Source organism: Nannospalax galili, unplaced genomic scaffold (assembly GCF_000622305.1).
Source record: "Nannospalax galili isolate Female #2095 unplaced genomic scaffold, S.galili_v1.0 scaffold940, whole genome shotgun sequence".
In the NCBI taxonomy this organism is placed as follows: Eukaryota; Metazoa; Chordata; class Mammalia; order Rodentia; family Spalacidae; genus Nannospalax; species Nannospalax galili.
The window spans coordinates 1,203,895-1,222,797 of record NW_008346079.1 but is presented as its reverse complement, the minus strand read 5'-3'; the positions used below and the strand labels follow the sequence as shown (position 1 = coordinate 1,222,797).

The 18,903-nt window shown below is 52.9% G+C and overlaps 1 protein-coding gene across 2 annotated transcripts in view; it reads right to left on the bottom strand.

Annotated features, from left to right (window-relative positions):
* Larp1 (La ribonucleoprotein domain family member 1) overlaps positions 1-18,903 on the bottom strand; it is a 59,936-nt gene that overhangs the window by 21,849 nt on the left and 19,184 nt on the right. Inside the window, exons 2-6 of one of the 2 annotated variants that reach the window (XM_029567935.1) lie at positions 2,392-2,453; positions 2,087-2,152; positions 1,143-1,317; positions 345-473; positions 61-267 (exon numbers count right to left, since the gene is read on the bottom strand). In XM_029567935.1, the coding sequence (XP_029423795.1) occupies positions 61-267; positions 345-473; positions 1,143-1,266 (460 nt within the window). In that variant the 5' untranslated portion in view covers positions 1,267-1,317; positions 2,087-2,152; positions 2,392-2,453. Of the gene's footprint in view, positions 1-60; positions 268-344; positions 474-1,142; positions 1,318-2,086; positions 2,153-2,391; positions 2,454-18,903 lie in introns of those variants that run through there. The other variant, XM_008842343.3, reaches the window with a different exon arrangement.

The following is an 18,903-nucleotide window of genomic DNA, read 5'->3' as shown; positions in this document are numbered from 1 at the left end:
CCCCCTCCCCCTCCCGCCACGCTCCCTGGACATCCTGGAGCCCAAAGGGGCCTCACGTACTTCGAGTGCCACCCCGGCCGCGTCCCCGGCCGCGACCACGCCCCCGTCCACGGCCACGGAAGGAAGCCCGAGCCCCACCAGCCCCATCACTCTTCACACTCGCTGTCTCGTCCTGGTCGTGCCAGGCAGGCTCCGGTTTGGTCTCTGGTTGCCAGGCCGGGGTGGGGGGGGCCACAGACACAGGCATGTAGGTGGTGGGCTCAGGCCCTATGGGGGGGGGCACAGGGTCAGGTCCGAGGGCATCCCCCTCGTCCAAACCCTCTGCAGTGGGCAGGGGGGCATACCTTTGATCTCCCCTCGGCTGGCAGGTGTGTGTCTTGGCTCCTGTGGGCGCGCGGGACGCGAGGCCAACTTCTCTCTGGGTACTTCGGGCTTCATGTCTATTTGCAACGGAACCCACTTGTGTTTGTTCCCTGAGGGACAGCACGGGCACGTGAGAGGCATGGCAGGTCCCCTCCTCACATGGCTCTTCACTTTCTCCAAGGGTGAGGCCTAGTCCCCACCTGGACCGATAATCCTTGGGGACAAATCCCTTTCCCACACGGGGTCTCTTTCTCATCTCTAAAATAAGGCAGCCAGCGGTCCTCAGCATTATTGAGATTTCCAACTAACTCCCAATAACCAACTATAGGTCCTGATTCACCTTCTGGATTCAGACACATAGCTGCTCAGAACACACAACAGCGTCCCAGGCCGACATCACGCACATGCTGCCTGGGAGAGCCTGTTATCTAGCTGGAGTGAGTAGGACATCTTGGCTGGTGAGGGACCACTGCATTGCAGTGAGACAGAGTTAGGAGTGGCCACAACAGGCCTGACTGCCCACACCATGTGGTTCTGTGGGAGACAGTAACTTCCACCTTAAGATGTTTACATTGGATCTGCCCTGAGGGAGTCAAGCCTGTACCCTAACCATTTCAGCGGGTTTTTGGAAACTGAGTACTGCAAACTCTTGTTAAAGAGAAAAGAGCCCATGGACCGAGGCTGCAGAGAGCATGGCTCCCCGAGGAACTCAGGCACTCTGGGCTTCATGAGGACCCTCCGCAGCCCCCAGAGCTCTGCAGCACCGCCCGGACACTCACCCTTCTTCTTCTGCGCGCCTCGCTGGCAGTCCTCGTCCCCGTTCTTCTCCTCCCCTGACTCGTCCGACTTGGCTTTCGGGCTGTCCTTACTGTCGCTTCCCTCCCCTTTCTCCTGCTCCTTCATGTCCTTCTTGGACGGCAGCTTACGAGCAGGCTGAGGCTTATAGGACTGCGGCTGCAGTGAGAGAGGCAAGGGAGGGGTCATGCTGGAGCCTCTGGGTCAGAGACGCATCCCGAGGCCTGGTGGTGTGTAAAAAAAATTCTCTCCCCAGCCTACCCAAATCTGTGATGGGCACTTCCAGGACAGAGGTGCCCAGCCCACAGGGGTCTGCTCATATGCAGGGTGGAAGACATGTCCACCCTGGCTTCTCTCTACTGTCTCTAAAATATCCCCTTGGAGCAAAGCACCGCAAGGAGCAGAGGTGACCGTACGTCCTCCGTTGGGGTCCAGCAGGACTGAACGAGCTTCGCCAACAGGGGTCCGTGCCTGGCCTGCTAACCCCTCTCAGCATCACAGGGAGTCCCGTGCAGAGATGGAGAATGTAAGGTCTGACACGCCACGGCACAGCTGTTTGCTAGCCCGTACCTGGCCATCAAGAGCCAGGACTGACTTCTGGAAACTGGGATTCTTGGGGAAGAGGTGAGTGCACTGTGGGTGAGGAGATGAGCTGGCGGTCCCTGGCCCCAGGTAAAGTCCACACTACAGTAATCCCTAGTTAGCTCCGTGCTGCCCACATCACGGAACTAGTTTCCACTTTCTGAGACGGGGATGTGTCTAATGCTACCCAGGTCGGCCTTGAGCTCCTGGACTCCGCAGGCATCTCCCTAAGTGGTGGAACTACAGGCCTGCAGTACAGTGCCCTGCCGACAACTCCTTTTTTAAAAACCAAAGAAAGGTGAGGCCAGAGGCTTTCTGAACCTTCCTGCCCTATCCCCACACTCACCTGCACACTCTTGTGGGCTATCTCTCCCGGTGTGGGCCAATTGATTGCATCTCCAAAGTCACCAACCTGCAAGACAAGGTCTATGAATATGAAGGCCCCACCCAGGGTCACCCTGCCACTGCCATTCAGGCCCTCACCCAAGTGCTGGCCTCCCTAGGGGGGTCAGGGCCACACCAGTCCATGCACTCAGACACTGTGCCCTGGGCCCAGAAAGGGCTTCCACGCGCTTCCGAGTCCAGAAGCCCCCACTACAAGAGGAAAGGGCACCACCTCCCCGGCCACAGGCCGACCCACTTCCTTCTCACCTTGCTGCCCTTGCGTTGTTTAGGGGCAGCTGCCCTCACCACCTTGGCTGGAGCAGAAGGTTCTGTGGGGACAAGGAAGACAGCGGTGTAGAGCCTGTGTCACCACCATCCCCACCATGCACATTCTCAGTGCAGTAGGAGGAGGCAGGCACTGGCAGCCCAGATCCCAGTTCTGAGGTCAGAAGGCCTTAAGAGTCCAAATGTACGCTGGCTTCTGAGACAGGAACCGAGACTGGGGAGGGAAGCCCATGCCCAAATCAGCACTGTAATACAACCCAGGGCTCCCAAACCAAGGCAGGGTCATGAGGAAAGGCAGGATCTTCTACGAGTCTCTGCATGAGCAGTTACACGCAAGCTGAAGATGCCTACGGGGGCAATGAAGACCAGGGCCACGCCAGGACCAGCTCTGTCCTCGCTGGCCTGTGGGTGAGGCAAGAACCAGCCTCTTTCTCCCAAAGAAAGTGCTCCCGCTTGATGCAAGTGCTCCACCTTCTACACTTTACCCCAAAGAAAACTAGTGATGTCAAGTCATGCACAAGACACTGTCCAGGTGCTAGTCACAACCTGAGGACACTGAAAACAAACTTCATCTCCAATCGTAAGGAACTGACTACATGTAGCTCATCCACATTCATTTAAAAGAGAGGTTTCCTGACCACACAAGAGGGTACCAAACAAGGGCACTTAAAACTACCTGCTGTCTGTGGCTGTCCACAGGTGCAGACTCCCAATGCAGAGGCTGGGTTACCAGGCACAGCAGCGAGCTCACTCTTCTACGAAGACAGACATGGCTCTAAGAACAGTACACAGGGCTGGAGAGGTGGCTCAGAGGTTAAGAGCACTGGCTGCTCTTGCAGAGGACCTGGGTTCGATTCCCAGCACCCACATGGCAGCTATGCACCGTCCTTAACTCCAGTTCCAGGGGAATCCGAAGCCCTCTTCTGACCTCTGTGGCATTGCATGACACGGGTGCACTCACATCCATGCAGGCAATACACTCATACACATTAAAAGAAAAGAACAGTACACAGGGCTGGAGAAGTGGCTCAGCGGTTAAGAGCACTGGCTGCTCTTGCAGAGGACCTGGGTTCCATTCCCAGCACCCACATGGTGGCTAACCACCATCCCTAACTCCAGTTCCAGGGGAACCCGACGTCCTTTTCTGTCCTCCATGGGCATTACATGACATGCATGGGTACACTTACACACTTGCAGGCCTAACACTCATAACAATAAAATAAAAATTAATTTTGGAAAAAAAAAAAAAAAAAAGAACAGAACACAAGGTCTTTTTTAAAGGAAGTTGCTCTAATCAGTCCACTCTCTTTCACACCCACAAGCACTTTCCCGCCACAATTCTGAGGACCAACACAGTCTGTCCCTCCCTCCCCCATAAATCCGCAGGAAAAGACACATCCTGGGATTCTGCTTGCCCACTTGGCCCTTGCTTTACTCCCTTGCTGGTCAGCCACACCAGTTCAGGAACTGCCCCGGCCCCTGAACACAGAAATCTGCCCAGCTGGACTCACAAGAAGGTTCTTCATCAGACCATGTCCCGTAATGAGCAGAAAGTGTTCTTGTCGGGCTCCTAACTTTGACTGAGGCCGATGCTTTCCCAGCTTCCGCCCCTCACTGGAGCCGCTGCCCCCTAACGCTACCCACATGCCTTCTGATAACTGGGACTGTGGGACCAGCCCACAGCTTCCCTCATTCCCAATGCTTCGCAGCACAAAACTGGAAAATCTCAAGTTGCAAGACAACTACTCTCCTGTGACCCCTGAGTTGACCTAGACAAGCCACCTACCACCCAGTTAGTTCCCTGACGACATATCTTTACCTGCTTCAACTCTGGGCCAAGCTAGTGCCCACCTGAGCTACAAATTAAGTTACTTCTCCCAGTCCTCAACAGCAAGTCTGAGCCAGCAGGAGAGCCCACAGGGCCCGGAGCAGAATGTATTGACTGGACGTATGTCAGCAATGGAGTGAGGCATGCTGAGGCTCTTCTGTGAAGGGGGAGACACTGGCGAGACAGCTCAGAGGACAGATGCCAAGTCTGACACCCCTGGAACCCACGGCAGAAGAGCATCCCTCAAAGTTGTCCTCTGACCTCCACAGGTATGCCATGGTGCTCTCTCCAAAAACAAATGACTGCAACGACATTCCTTAAAGTTTCTACTGATTTAAGGCAGTAGGGTCTTGGGTGTAGCCCAAGCTAGCCTTAACCTTCCAGCAATCCCCCTGCCCCAGCCTGCCAAGTGTTGGGGTTACAGATGTGTGCCCCAATGCCAGGCTTGTGTCTTTGAGACAGAGTTGCACCCTGTAGCCCAGGCTGGCCTTGAACTCAGAGATCCCCTTCAGTCTCCCAAGTACTGGGATTAAAGGTGTACACTATCACAGTGGGTCCTTATGAGAACTTTGTTTTGTTTTGAAACAGGGTCTCCCTGTAGCCCCATGTGGCCTGGAACTTGCTATGTAGATGATCTCACAGATCCACCTGCCTCTCCTGGGATTAAAGGTGTGTGCCATCATGCTCAGCCCTTACGAAAACTCTTAAAACTCACCAGGGCTGACTAGGATCAACCCCATCAAGATCTAAATGGAACACAGTTAGGGATTGCAAGTTCTGTCCTCTGTTGAATCAGGAGAGGTCGGAGGGCCTGCTTGTCTGCACTCCAGCCCCACCCCACAATGGAGAGAAGGCAGCCTGTCTAGGCATACACAGCAAGTCTTAAATGCGTCCTAAGTGGAGTTTGTACAAAAGCCCCATCCCCAGAGTGTCCTCTGCCTGAGAACCCATGGTGCCCCTTTTTCCCTGTTCCTAGTTGCTCCCAACAAGAGTAAGTCCAGGGTGGAGGGCTCTGAGAAATCCAGTAGAGCTCTGATGAGCTGCCACAGGCACTGCAGGAGTTGCAAGACAGGCGAGGGTTTGGACTTGACTTCAATCAAACGTGCATCACCTTCTGGGCCCCTTCTCAAGTCACCCACTGTGTGCACGTCACACACACACACACACACACACACACACACACACACACACAGAGTCCAGTTGGACTTGGCACCTGGAGCAGTTTCCAATGGAAACCAATCTTGTGCAGACACTGACCATACTATGTCAGCCACGTCAACCTTCCTACCGTCTTCTGGAGCCTGCACCTGCCACCTCCACCCAGGCCTCCTGCAGTACATACCCTTTGTACATCTGCACACAGCCACACAGGTCAGAGCAGCAAAGGGGGCACAGTCCTAAACCACTCTGTCTGCAAGAAGGACTGCATGCATGTGGGAAAGGGGCTTCTCCCCAGGATGAGCTGTAACACTAACTTGTGAACCAGGGGCGCCACTCCCTTGCCAGGGGTCTACCAACCCACCAGAACCTCCGAGGCTGCCGGTGGTTCTCGCACATCCACTGGGGCTGGGAAGGACCAAACCTTAGTGTGATCTTAATGTGTTTGCATACTTTTTCCAATTGGTTACCATGGGTCAGGCGGGGGGGGGGGGGGGGTGTCAGTGTGGGGAAACAGGCCCTAGGATAGCTTCCTCCTCAATGAAGACCTTTCAGAGGCTACAGGGTATTGGAAGGAGGAAAAGGTCTCGCTGCCGCCCCCCAGTAAAGAAAATGGGGGGAAAATGGGGGCACACCAAAACCTCTGCAGGCGGCCATCGACACTTAGGGGCTGGGCACGCGGGCCTTTTTCTAGCCCTCTCTTTACTTACTAGACACTTTTCTTAGTTATTTAAGATGGTTTTGAGTGGCAGGCACAGGAGCTTCCACAGCCATGAAGGAAGGAAAGGAAGGCCAGCAGTTGGTGGTGGGTGCCCCAAGGCCTCAGATGTCTAAACCGTCCACTTTCAGAGTGATAGCCCTGCACTCAATGTTCAGGAAAGCCAGACACCCACTGCTAAGCACAGGGAACCTCGTCAAGGACTTGAAATGGAGTCCTTGGAGAGCCCCTCTGCATCTACTCCTCTGTGAGAACTGAGGTAAGACCTCAGCACTCACTGGGACATCTAAAGAACAGAGCACATTCAGGGTGCCTAGCACTCGGTCAAGAACTCAACAGATGCTGTTATTCAAAGTCTCCCCGGAAGTTACTATTTCCAAGTGACCCCCATCCTGACCTCTCAAAAGAGAAGAGTGTCAGAGAATTCTAGGAAGCCAGACTACCAATCAGGGCTGTCTCCTAGGCAGAGACCCTTGAGGAGCGGGCACCCACATCCTCCTCACAGCACTGCAGCAATTTCTCTACACACCAAGGGCTGAACATGCTACAGTTTTAAACACTGCAAGGTTGTCTTTCTTAACACTTGAAGTGTTAGCAAACTGGTTCCTCTCACAGGTCCGACTATGAAAGGAGATGAAGGTGCACAGCAGAAGCTACTTGTCAAGGTCACGGCCAGCATGAGTCTATTTTGACTCTAAAGCCTGTGATCTCAAACCCAGGATGAGATGGAAAAGAAGCAAGCGGCCCAGGTTAACCACTTCACTATGGCCAAAGGCACAGGTCTTGAGCGCCAGTGACCTGTTGATCACCCCTACGGCCACCACAGCCCACCCCCACAGGAAATGGATGCGAGCTCATCCTTCTAGCCCCCCTCCCAGATCTCCACAGCAGACTTTGCCCCAGAGAGGTTGGTCGGCCACATCCGGGACCAGAGCAGACGCTGGGGGTGGAGGGCACAGTTCTCCCTCCCGCACCCTTCCTGGGTAGTGAAGGCCAATGCCATGTGCTTGAGCTATATAGCTCAGAGCAGTAAAGCCATGGGGAGGGCGACCCACCTGTGTGCCTGTCCTTCCCAGACCAGCCTGGCGACAGTTTAAAGACAGACTGCATCCAGCTGTCGCCCAGTCTGGGGATGGGGTGGAACCAGGGGAGGAACCTAGAGATGGACAGACTGTCTGTCCCCAGAAACCCCTCAGAGGAGAGGTTTTCTACAGTGTGCGGAGAACGTGAAGCTCGTCTTCTCACCTTGTTCAAGCTTTCTGCCTGCTGCCCTGGCTGCCGCTCTTATAGGCCTCCCTCCCCTGCCCACCTTCCCACCCAGTCCCACAGCTCGCAGAAGAGACACAGGAGGGTCTGTGGATGGGAGGGGGCAGGTTTTGGAAGCTCAGAGCGTCTTGAGGCCCTGCAGAGACGAAGCTGCAGACCAGCAGTCAGCCGAGTCCACAGGCCATCGGTGCATAGGTGGAGGGCAGGCCAGGCAGCAGTCACATGATGCTGGCCGGTCTGGCGGGCCCAGCCTAGCAGACTATGTGTAGCCTGTGGTGACCCAGGCATTCAGCATGCCCACTCTTCCTTCCCAGACAGGGACCCTGCAGCCCCAAAGGAGCTACGGCCACCCTTACAACTGGTGCCAATCCCTGAAGCCCTACCTACAAGTGGGTAATAATCAAGGGCTGAAATCAGGGCTTCCCGACTGGCCTTTTCTGATGAACACACCGGACTCTAGTCAGATCAGTAGCTGCTGCCACCTTCAGAGGCTGCTGACTTGTGCAAAGACAGACGAAGTACTTTCTAGCATGCTGTCACTGACCAGCTTCAGAAGGACACTGTCTTCCCAGCTGTGGAGAGAACATCATGGAGGGATGGGCCTCCCCCAAGGTCACACAGGGCATGCCGAAGCAAAGTGGCCGATCCTTCTGCCGCCATAGATCTCAGTGTAAAGCCTCCTTGGGAGGCCCCCAATTGCCCACAGGAAGGTGCCCCAGTAAGTAACTCTAGATCTGGTTCCGACTCAGCCTACGGTGTTGGGGTCTCAAACGGCCCACCACCCCTTGAAGTGCTGGCACCCATGAGCATCTCAGGCAGGACCATTACCGTTACCAGCCTGCACAAGGTCTCAAAGTGCCAAAGCCTGTGACATACAGAGCTCACTTCAGAGTCACTCAAGAATGCAGGTATGGCGATTAACCTCAAGCTCAGAGAAGCCGAGTGATGTGCTCGGTCAAGCTCACCCAGCTAGTGGGAGCAGAGATGAGGCTGAGCCCCAGGTGGTCCGTGTGCCCCCACCTCTGGCCTCACTATGCCATGCAGCTTACTCAGGGGATTGCTGGGCTCCACAAGGGCTGGTCCCCAGCCTGGACTACAGTCTCTGTGTCAAAAGCCCACTCTAAGTATTTACCAAATATACAGTTGCTGCTCAACTTCCAGGGAGAGAGGTTACCTGTCTTTGTACTGCCACTGAGCCGCACAGCCTGGCTTCTCCGCACACCCCTGGAGCCTGTACCTCTATCAATTGAAGCACCCACGGCCAGCTGTTGAGGATAAGGAGGACAGCAGGGTGTATGGTAGTAAAACAACACAGCAAACTCCCCAGGGAGAACCATGAACCACTGTCAGGCCAGCCTGCAGCTGAGTGCGCCCCCTTTTCCTGAACACAGGCTGAACCCTGCAAAACTTGCTCAGTCTGCAGCCCAAGGAGTGAAGCCACAGCAGCAGACAGTGCCCTCAATTTACTGTGCATCTGGGAAAAGGATTTTTAAATTTATTTTTATTTTATGTGCGTGTGGCCTGCATGTAAGTGTACCTGTGCATGCAGAAGCTAAGAACTGGAGTTCCAGGAGGTTCTTAACCACCATGTGGGTGCTGGGAACCCAACCTGGGTCCTCTCCAAGAACCAGTTCCCCAGCCCCCAAAAAGGATTAAGACAGGGCTCATGTAGCTCAGGCTAGCCTGGAACTCCCGATCCTTCTGCCTCCAGCCCCAAGTGCTGGTAAAGAGGTGAACGCCACCTGCCGAAGTCCATTACTAAGCTTCCCGGGCTGCATTTGGCTGTGGTTCCCTGGGCTCCCGAGCCCCATCCTGCTGTGTGCGCAGCTGGGCACAGGGTGTCCGCTGAAAGCCAGACTCCTTGGTTACTGTTCAAAGGTGCGGTTCCCTAATGCAGACACTATTCCCGTCCGGTGGTCAGCAAGAGTCTCCAGTATTACAGACTTGTTTTTTGTCCCTAAGACAGGGCCTCGCTAAGTAGCCTAGGTTAACGTCAAACGTGCCTCAGCCCAAGTGCTGAGATTCCATGTGTGAGCCATCCCCAACCTCAAGCTCGTTTTTACTGCCCTACATCTTAGGCATTTTGGGTAGATGAAGCTTCTGACTCCCTAAGACATTACTCTGCACTGTCCTAAAGGCTGGAGTGGACAGGCTGACCCTATGCCAGCCAGGACTAGAGCGGAACTGAGAATCACTGAGCACAGGAACCACCTGGGACATGGAGTTGCCTCCACCCAATCCAGAGTTCTTCTGCAAGTGGGAAAGCCCACACCCCTCCAACAAACAGCTTATGGACCCCCCGGGGGGCATGGCCTTCCGTCTTGAACATCTCCTTAGACCTGCTCTCCACACCATAGGTGAAGTCTCACATGGACCTGGAATACTGACCAGGAGGGAGCTCAGGCCCCACAGGCTGCTATTACTGCACAACAGGAATGAACTAGCTGGAAAAGTCAGGAACACTTGGTAACCTATTTCCACAGAAACAGGAGGGACCTGTAGGTGTCACAAAAGGGGACCGGAGCTGGAGTGTGTGTGTGTGTATGTGAGAGAGAGAGAGAGAGAGAGAGAGAGAGAGAGAGAGAGAGCAGCAGCGCTGCCCGCTAGAGGCGCCGATCAGTGCTGTACCCTACCAAGGAAGGACAGAAGCCTAGCACGGCAAGACAGGAGAGACAGCTGTCAGCCAGCGCTGCTCTCCCCTCTGGCTCCAGACCCTGCTCAAAGATGCCTGAGGTGCTAGAAGGCTCTGCAGATGGGGAAGGAGGAAGTGCCACGTGGTCAAGTGTGCCAGTTACCCAAGCACTCAAGAGCCTAAAATAGGAAGACCCCAAACCTGAGGCCATCCTGACTGACCAGCAAGTTTGTGGGTAGCCTCAAGTTTCTCTCAAAAAATGAAGCAGTGAAGGGGCTCTGAGCCCCACCCCAAACCAACCCACCAACGATGGGCCAAGAGCGGCTTTGGAACCAATCTCTGGATATGCTAACCAACAGCCACCACTATCACAGAAGGCCAGGGCGGATGGGTCACATCTCGTGCAGCTTTAACTCAACAGGCAGTAACTGAGGACTGAAGACATGCAGGCAGGCAACCTAGGGACTGCGTGACTATGCTCACAGCAGAACTTAACATGAAACAAGCTCAGAGCTCAGAACCGCCATCAAGGTGTGGGGGCGTTTTCCACTCTTCGAGGCACTATCTTAACCTTCCAGAACCCATAAAGGAGGGAAGGGGAATGTGGCCAGACAGCACACAGAACATCCAGTTAGTTACATAGGGGAGAGGTTTCATAAGGGAGAAACCTATGCGATACTGAGGCATACTTAAATTTGAAAACACCTGACATATGCTTAAATCTTAAATTTACTCATAAATCTCAGCTGATCTGAAATTCAAATTAGACTGGACCCTTATGTTTGCATTTGCTAAACCTGACTGCCACAGGAAGGAGGGACCATGTTTACGTTCCAAAGTCAGCGATGCTTCTGCTTGGGCACTGCGGCCGTCCAGGTGGGCAGCAGCCTGTCTTGGCTCCCCATGTGGTGACTTGACCTTACACATACCAGTGCCCTCCAAAGCTGCCCAGGAGAACAGCATCCTCCAAAACCAACACAGTCCTCAAGTTTCAACACAGAAACCCACCATCTGAGGAGTTTATCCACACGGGGATTCCTAGCATCCAGGCATTTGCCGGGTGTTGTAACATTGCCCCCACCCTGACCGATCTGTGACGCTGCTGGGCAATTAAGTGGTTTTGGACATAATGTGGTAGTTATTTTGCTTTAACCCAAGGGAGTTCCAACTGTTACTTTGGCAGGGGTTACCCAGAACCCTAACACTTAACATTTTAAAGTCAGGGATGTCCTTTTTAGCTGAGATGGTAGGCTGGATTCCTGTTCCAGCATTTCTTTTTATTTTTCATTTCCATTCTGTCCTATGAGCCAAGTAAGTTTCTCAGAGGAGCCAGGCGCGGTGACGTGCACCTTTAGTCCCAGCGCTTGGGAGGTAGAGGCAGGTGGATCTCTGCAAGATGGAGGCCAGCCTGGTCTCTATAGCTGAGTTCCAGGCCAGCTGGGGCCGTAGGGAGAACCTGCCTCAAAAAGACCCTCCCTGAAAAAGTTTCTCGGGGTTTTGAAAAAAGTAAAAAGGCTCACAAGCAGTTCGGCCAGAAATGGGCCCCAAGTCCCTCCTCACGATGCTTCCCACCCAGTTAGATTCCAGATGCCAGGGCAGAAACCCTCACCCACATCACAGCTGGGCAAACGTGGTCTGCAAGCTACGCAATGCCACTGCTGGGTCTAAGAGGTGGCTGGGATAAGAACAGTCTTTGCTCCAGATCCCAAAGGTCAGTGTCAGGAGGGGGGCACTTGCATGACGCTGCTGCCGGAGAGCTCCTGTCACAACAGGGCCTGGCCTCCAGCACCACCAGCAGAGGGGCAGGGGCAGGCAGTTCAATGGCATGAGCACAGGGCCAGGAGAGCTTACCCACCACCCATTAGCACCCAAGCCCAAAGCACGGTCAGAACGAGAGAAACCTCAGCTGAATGCCTTGACAGAAATGAGGTCACAGGGGATTAGTCTGAGCTAGGCCTGGGGTTTTACACCAAGTCCTCAACTATGGTTGTGCCAGGAGAACGGGGCTCTAAAAGGCATGGCACCTCTGCATCCCCCTTACAGCCACTGCTTCCACCTGCTTTTATCCCAAAGTGCCCTGATGTCCCAAGGCCTTTCCACTTATGGCTACTGCTTACTAAGCACTTCCTCAGGAAACCGGGCCTAGGTGCATTACCTTCCAGATTCCCACTGTGAAGGACTGAGTTTTTTTTTGTTTTTGGTTTTTTTGGGGGGGGGGGTTGGTCTTTTTGAGACAGGGTCTCCCTGTAGCCCCAGCCGTCATGGACCTCACTATGTAGACCAGGCTGGCCTTGAACTCACTGAGATCCACCTGTCTCTGCCTCCCAAGTGCTGAGATTAAAGGCATGCACCACCATGCCCGGCCAGGACTGGTTTTTTAGAAGAGGTGCAAACCTAAGCAGTTAAGCCAAAGGATGGATGCAGTCAATTGGAAAGCGTGACTCCAAAGATCTGAAAACACAGGCTTATCCAAGCCCAGTCCCTGTAATGCAGGAGATGATACTGGTTTATTTACAGCCCCAAAGCTCCAAGCTCCTGTCTGTCTGCAGGCCTTACAGTCACACTGGAATCCAGTAGAGCCCACCAGCTCATCTACAAAGACGAGTTGGGGGAGAGTCCAGGGAGCACAAAAGTCTCTTCAAACCAAAGCTCTGTTTACTCCAAGGTATCAAGGCCTCGGGCTCTGGCAGCAAAGGCCCAGAACTTTCCCTCCTGAGGTAGAACGACACAGACAGGGTACAGGTATCTACCCAGATCCCACAAGTCAAAAGGTCAAAGGACAGCCAGGAGAGTACACCAGAGTTTGACAGGCCCTGTTCTCGGGCCCAGAGGATCTGAACTGGACCTGTGCTCCCTTTTCTTGCCTTGTTGACCAGGGCTGATGGCTCATTAGTACTTCCCACCCAACCACTCCACCCGTCTCACTACAACAGGGTCTGCCCACACCACAGAACGGCCTTCCTGGCTTGTCTCAACAGTGAGCTGGGCCTGCAACATGGCTCAGTGATAAAATCTGGCCCCGTACCTGAGGCAGCCGAGGCTCTGGGTTCAGCTGCCAGCAAGGGGACGGGGTGGTTATCAACACACAGATCCCGGCCCTGGTCTCCTGCCACTATGTCCTAAAACGAGACCAACCTGATTGTTGTTAACTTGGCTGCAAAGGGTGAGCAGGACGCACTGGGACCCTGAGCAATCAGACTGTCTGAGGCTTCCATCTTTAGCCTCACTTGGGTCTTGATCACCTGAGCGCTAGGGAAGCTCAAGCAGCGAGAGGGTCAGGAAAAGCCAGGGTCTGGTGCAGGCAGACCCTGCACAGCTCTGGTCTGTGACGACTGTGCGGTGCTCTTCATCTGAATGCTTGGCCTCACAATGTGCTGGGTACCGTGGGAAGGCGAAGGCTAGCTCACAGACAGGACCTGGTATGAGCCGCCAGGGCTGATGCTCAATGCTCTCTGCCTTTAAGAACCACGCTGCCTCTAAGCCCTTCTTCCTTCCCCTAAGCAACAGAGGAGACTCACTCACTGGTACAGGTGCGGAGAGCCCCTTGGTGCCATCTGGAAACGATGGTTAGGATACAGTCTCCAGTTTGTGTAAAATAAGAAGCAACCGGATGGCTCCATGCTAGGATCCCCAGAGAGCTGACCCTCAGGGACAATGGCAGGGACAGCACAGAGATGGGCAGGGGCCTGGGAAAGAGGACACCTCACAGGAGCAGCAGGTGCAGCTTCAGCTGGAGGGACCCTCACCTGCCTCTCCATTCATCGGTTGGGCATGCACAGGTTGCTGCTGACCTCAGTAGCATCTGCAAACACTGGACCTGCTGGAGGCCAGGGACTACAAGTGCATCAAGACCCTGCCTAGAAAAGACAAATTAGAAATGGACACATGGGCTGGGCAGATAGCTCATGTGGTGGAGTGCCTGACCAGCATGAATTAGGCCTTAAATTTAATTCCCAGCACTGAAAAACAAACAAAGAAACACAAGGATGGCTCGTAGGCAAAGAACCTGCCACAACCTGCATTCAACCCCTGGAACCTGCACGATGGAAGGAAAGAACCAGCTATGGCAAGCACGCGCACACGCACACACACGTGCATGCGCACACACGCACGCACACACACAATAAATAAATGTACCAGAAACAAAGGCAAACCACCACAAACCCTGAAAACCCAGGCACAGCTGCCTGTCTGAAACCCCCAGCACTTGGGAGGGTGAGGCCAGCCTGGGCCAGACTTTGTCAAAATACAAAAGAAACCCAGTATCTAACCAGGCAAGGTGGTGTATGCCCGTAATCCCAGCCTAAGGAGGCTGAGGTAGGGCAGAGTTTGAGGCCAGCCTGGGCTACACAGTGAATTTCAAACCAGCCTGGGCTACAAAAGACATTGTTTCAAAACAAATGGAGGAACAAATGCCAACTCAGCTCTGGATAAGTGCTATCATTTTGCTAAGTGTCTCCTGTGCTTTTTTAAAAAAAATTATTTTTATTTTATGTGTATGAGTGTACTGCCTGCATGTATGTGAGTGCACCGTGTCGTGCAATGCCACAGAGGTCAGAAGAGGGCTTCGGATTCCCCTGGAACTGGAGTTAAGGACAGCTTGTAGCTGCCATGTGGGTGCTGGGAATTGAACCTGGGTCCTCTACAAGAGCAGTCAAAGCTCTTAAACGCTGAGCCATCTCTCCAGCACCACCTTTTTTTTTTTTTTAATTTAAAAGCCCCAGGTCATCCCATGAGCCAAGGGCGATTATCCAGGACCCCACACAGCCCTGCTCAGTGCAGCCTGAGCGTCATTTTCTGATGGCAACACGGTGAGCACACTGGGCCTTTCCAGCTGTGGGTGACAGAGCAGTTGGTGTCGTCCATAAATTCTACTTTGGTGACCCTGGCCAGCTTGACAGGCTATGTGTGACCTGTGCCCACCATCTGGCAGACAGACAGGATGCCTGTGTCCTGAACACCGTGCTTAAAAAGGACTAGTGCACAGCTTGCTCTCGTTCTGACTTTACCCTTACTAGTTGGGCCTGCTGACTCTGAGGAATCCCACAGTCTCAATACCTAAAACTATTTTCCATAAAAAAAGTGCCAACTAAGCCAGGCGTGGTGAAAAATCACCTTTAATCCCAGCATTCGGGAGGCAGAGGCAGGCCGATCTCTGTGAGTTCCAGGCCAGCCTGGTCTACACAGCAAGTTGCAGGCCAGCTGGGCCTACTGGGAGACCCTATCTCTAAAAAAGGAAGGGGGCCTTTTACGTCCAGTCCCGTCAGGGACACCTGTGGATAAAGAATGCTCTTCTGTCCGATCTGGGGCTCCCTAACCCTATGCCACCACCAGTCTTTTCAATCGATGGTTTTAAGATGCAGGGGATCAAAAGATGGCAGCTCGGTCTCTCAATTCTGACACTGCCATCTGGAGCAATACCCAGTCTCAGGGCAACAGAGCTCTAGGGGTTGTAAAGCAGTCATGGGCTCACTGTGCTAACCGCTCCCGGGCAGGGTTCAGTGGGAGGAAAGCTGCCTTCCAAGGCACACCCAGTCTGTAGACCCTCATTCAATAGAAATCCCACTCCTTCCATCTGAGGGTTAATCCAAAGCTTCCGGAAACCCTCCTTCAAAGGGGCAGGGCAAGCAAGCCTGAGGCAGGCCAAGTACTCTAGGAGACAGCCTGAAAAACAGGTTTCTTTTGGGGTCTGAGAGGACAAAGCAGTAAGGAAATCAGCTCCTGGCAGTTTCAGCCAGAAGAGACGGCAGTTCCCAAGGAGGCCTCCAGGTCAGCTTCCCCAGGGCTTCGCTAGGAGCTGGGGGCATTCCTGGATCGGCCCAGTGGGGCCTCTTCCTGCGCTTGAGAGCCAAGGCAGGATTCAGAGCTCAGGCCAGCCACAGCTACACAGAACATCTTGTTCCAACCAATCAAAAGAGTATAATCATTAATATGTATCATACTGAGTTACAGAAATGGTATTCTGAATATGTTGGTTACTGAAATTCACTTCAACAATTTAATTTTTTTACTGGTTTATTTATATTTATGCATATGTAGAAGTGTTTTGCCTACACGTAAGTGCACCACGTGCATGCAATGCCCGTAGAGGAGATCAGATCCCCTGGAACTGGGGTCAAGGAGAGTTATTAGCCCCATGAGGGTGCTGGGAACCAAATCTGGGTCCTCTGCAAGTGGCCAGAGCTCTTAGCCACTGAACCATCTCTCCAGCCCCAACCCCCCCCCCTTTTTTTTTTGGTCTTTTAGAGACAGGGTCTCTAAAAGGTGTCCTGGATTCACCATGGAGACCAGGCTGGCCTCGAACTCATAGAGATCCGCCTACCTCTGCCTCCCAAGTGCTGGGATTAAAGGCGTGTGCCACCATGCCCAGCCCCACTGTCTTTTATAAAACCATTTTATTCCTTACTTTTATGTGTATGAGTGTATTGCCTGCATCGATGTAAGTACACCCATGTTGTGCAATGTCTGTAGAGGTGAGAAGAGGGCATTGGACGTCCCCTGGAACTGGAGTTGTGGATGGCTGTTAGCCGCCATGTGGGTGCTGGGAATCGAACCTAGGTCCTCTGCCAAGTGCAGTCGGCGCTCTTAACCGCTGAGCCATCTCTCCAGCCCCCTCACTATCATTTTACTTTTGAAACATGGCTACTAGAAATTGAAGTTATGTGGCTGAACTCGTCCGTCAGGTTTATTTCTGCAGGTGAGAAAGTTTGTGCAGTAAACCCTCCAGAGCAGAGGGCCCCAACAGCGTAAAGTCTCATGTAGCCCAGGCTGGCCTCAAATCCAAGTGCCAGTTCTATGTGGTACTGGGAATCAAACCCAGAGCCTTGTTCATGCTAAGCAAGCACTCTGCCAACTGAGTGACATTCGGGTCTCATAGAAAGATGCGATCCTACGAGGGTTTGTGGCTGACGAAGAGCGGCACCACGTTCCTTTTGCTAAAATCTATAAAGACATTTTCTGGATGAAATATTATTGCCCGAGTAATTTAAAAAGATTTCCCCCTTCAAAATGTTAAGTCAGGCATGATGGCACTAAGGAGGCAGAGGCAGCAGATTTCTGAGAAATGGAGGCCAGCCTGGTCTACATAATAGTTTCAGTTAGCTGGGGCTACAGGGAGACCCTGTCTCAAGAAAGTTCAAAAGTGTAACATGAGGCTGGAGAGACGGGCACTGGCTGCTCTTGGAAAGGACCTGAGTTCAGTTCCCAGCACCCACATGGCAACCAACAACGTCCATAACTCAAGTTCCAAGGGATCCGACACCCTCTTCTGACCTCTGAAGGCACTGCGTGACGCAGGTGCTCTAATATACATGCAGGCAATATATTCATAGACATAAAAATAAAACGTTTTTAAAAAATCTGAAGTGTAATGCACAACAGCATTTCGCATCCCTTTTGGCTCAGAGGCCTCACAGAGTCTGTGGGGAGCCAGCCCTCTACCTTCCATGGCAGACTGAAAACACTCTTTCCAGCAACCCTCTTTGCAGCACATCTGCACGGCCCTCACAGAGCTAAGAAGAACATCTCTCTGTGAAGACAAGCCAGGGCTCCCTGGCAGACTCCAAGTTCCCAAGACTTGGCTCACACTGACCAGGCTTAGGCCCAGAGAGCCCAGCCTGCCTGAGGTGTGCGGGGCCTCCAGGCTGAGGCTTAAGGTAAATGTAGGCCCTCTCTCTTCCAGAAACAAACTTAAGCTTCTGTTATTGGTGGTTTGGGGCTGGAGAGATTGCTCAGCAGGTAAAGAGCACTGGCTGTTCTTGCAGAAGACCTGGGTTCCAATCCCAGCACCCAAATGGCAGCTAACAACCACATGGCAGTCCATAACTCCAGTTCCAGAGGATTCAACAGCCTCTTCTGTCCTGTGCAAGCACTGCACGACATAGGTGCACTTACACATATGCAGACAATACACTCTTACACATAAAATAAAAATATTTTAAAAATAACATCAAGTATTTCTTTTTTAATACTTTACTTATTTATTTTTTGGTCTTTTTGAGACAGAGGTCTCCCTGTAGCCCCAGCTGTCCTTGAACTCAATAGAGATCCCCATCTCTGCCTCCTGAGTGCTGGGATTAAAGGCATGCGCCACCACGCCCGGCCCTATTTTTATGTGTTTGTGTGTACCCAAGTTCTGCCATGTCTGCGGAGGTCAGATGCCCTGGAATTGCAGTTATGGGCGGTGGTTAGCCTCCATGTGGGTGCTGGGAACCAAACCAGGGTCTTCTGCGAGAGCGGCCCGTGCTCAAAGCCACTGCTCTTGTTGTTTTGTAGGGTGTTCATGCCCTGACCCCCAGTAAAGGGTTAACTCTGGAGTCATCTGCCACGGGCTCAGATTCCAGCGACTTACTAACCACTGCATGGCCTTAAGCAAATTACTGAACCTCTATGAACTCCATGTTATTATAAAATGAAGGGCACAGGGCTAGAGAGATGGCTCAGTGGTTAAGGGCATTGGTTGTTCTTGCAGAAGACCCAGGTTCAAATCCCAACACCAACATGGCAGCTGACAACCATATGTAACTCAAAATCCAGGAGATCCGATGGCCTCTTCTGTCTTCCACGGGCACTACAGGACTTGGTGACAGGGTGCACTTACATACATGCAGGCATAACACTTAAACACAATACAAAATAATAAGGGGCTGGAGAGATGGCTCCGTAGTGAAGAGCACTGAGTGCTCTTGCAGAGGACCAGGGTTCGATTCCCAGCACCCACATGGCGGCTACGAACCATCCTTAACTCCAGTTCCAGGGGAATCTGAAGCCCTCTTCTAACCTCCGAGGCACTGAATGACATGGGTGCACTCACATACATGCAGGCAATACACTCGTACACATAAAATAAAAATAATAAAAAATACTTAAAAAAATATTTTCCTCTAACAGTTT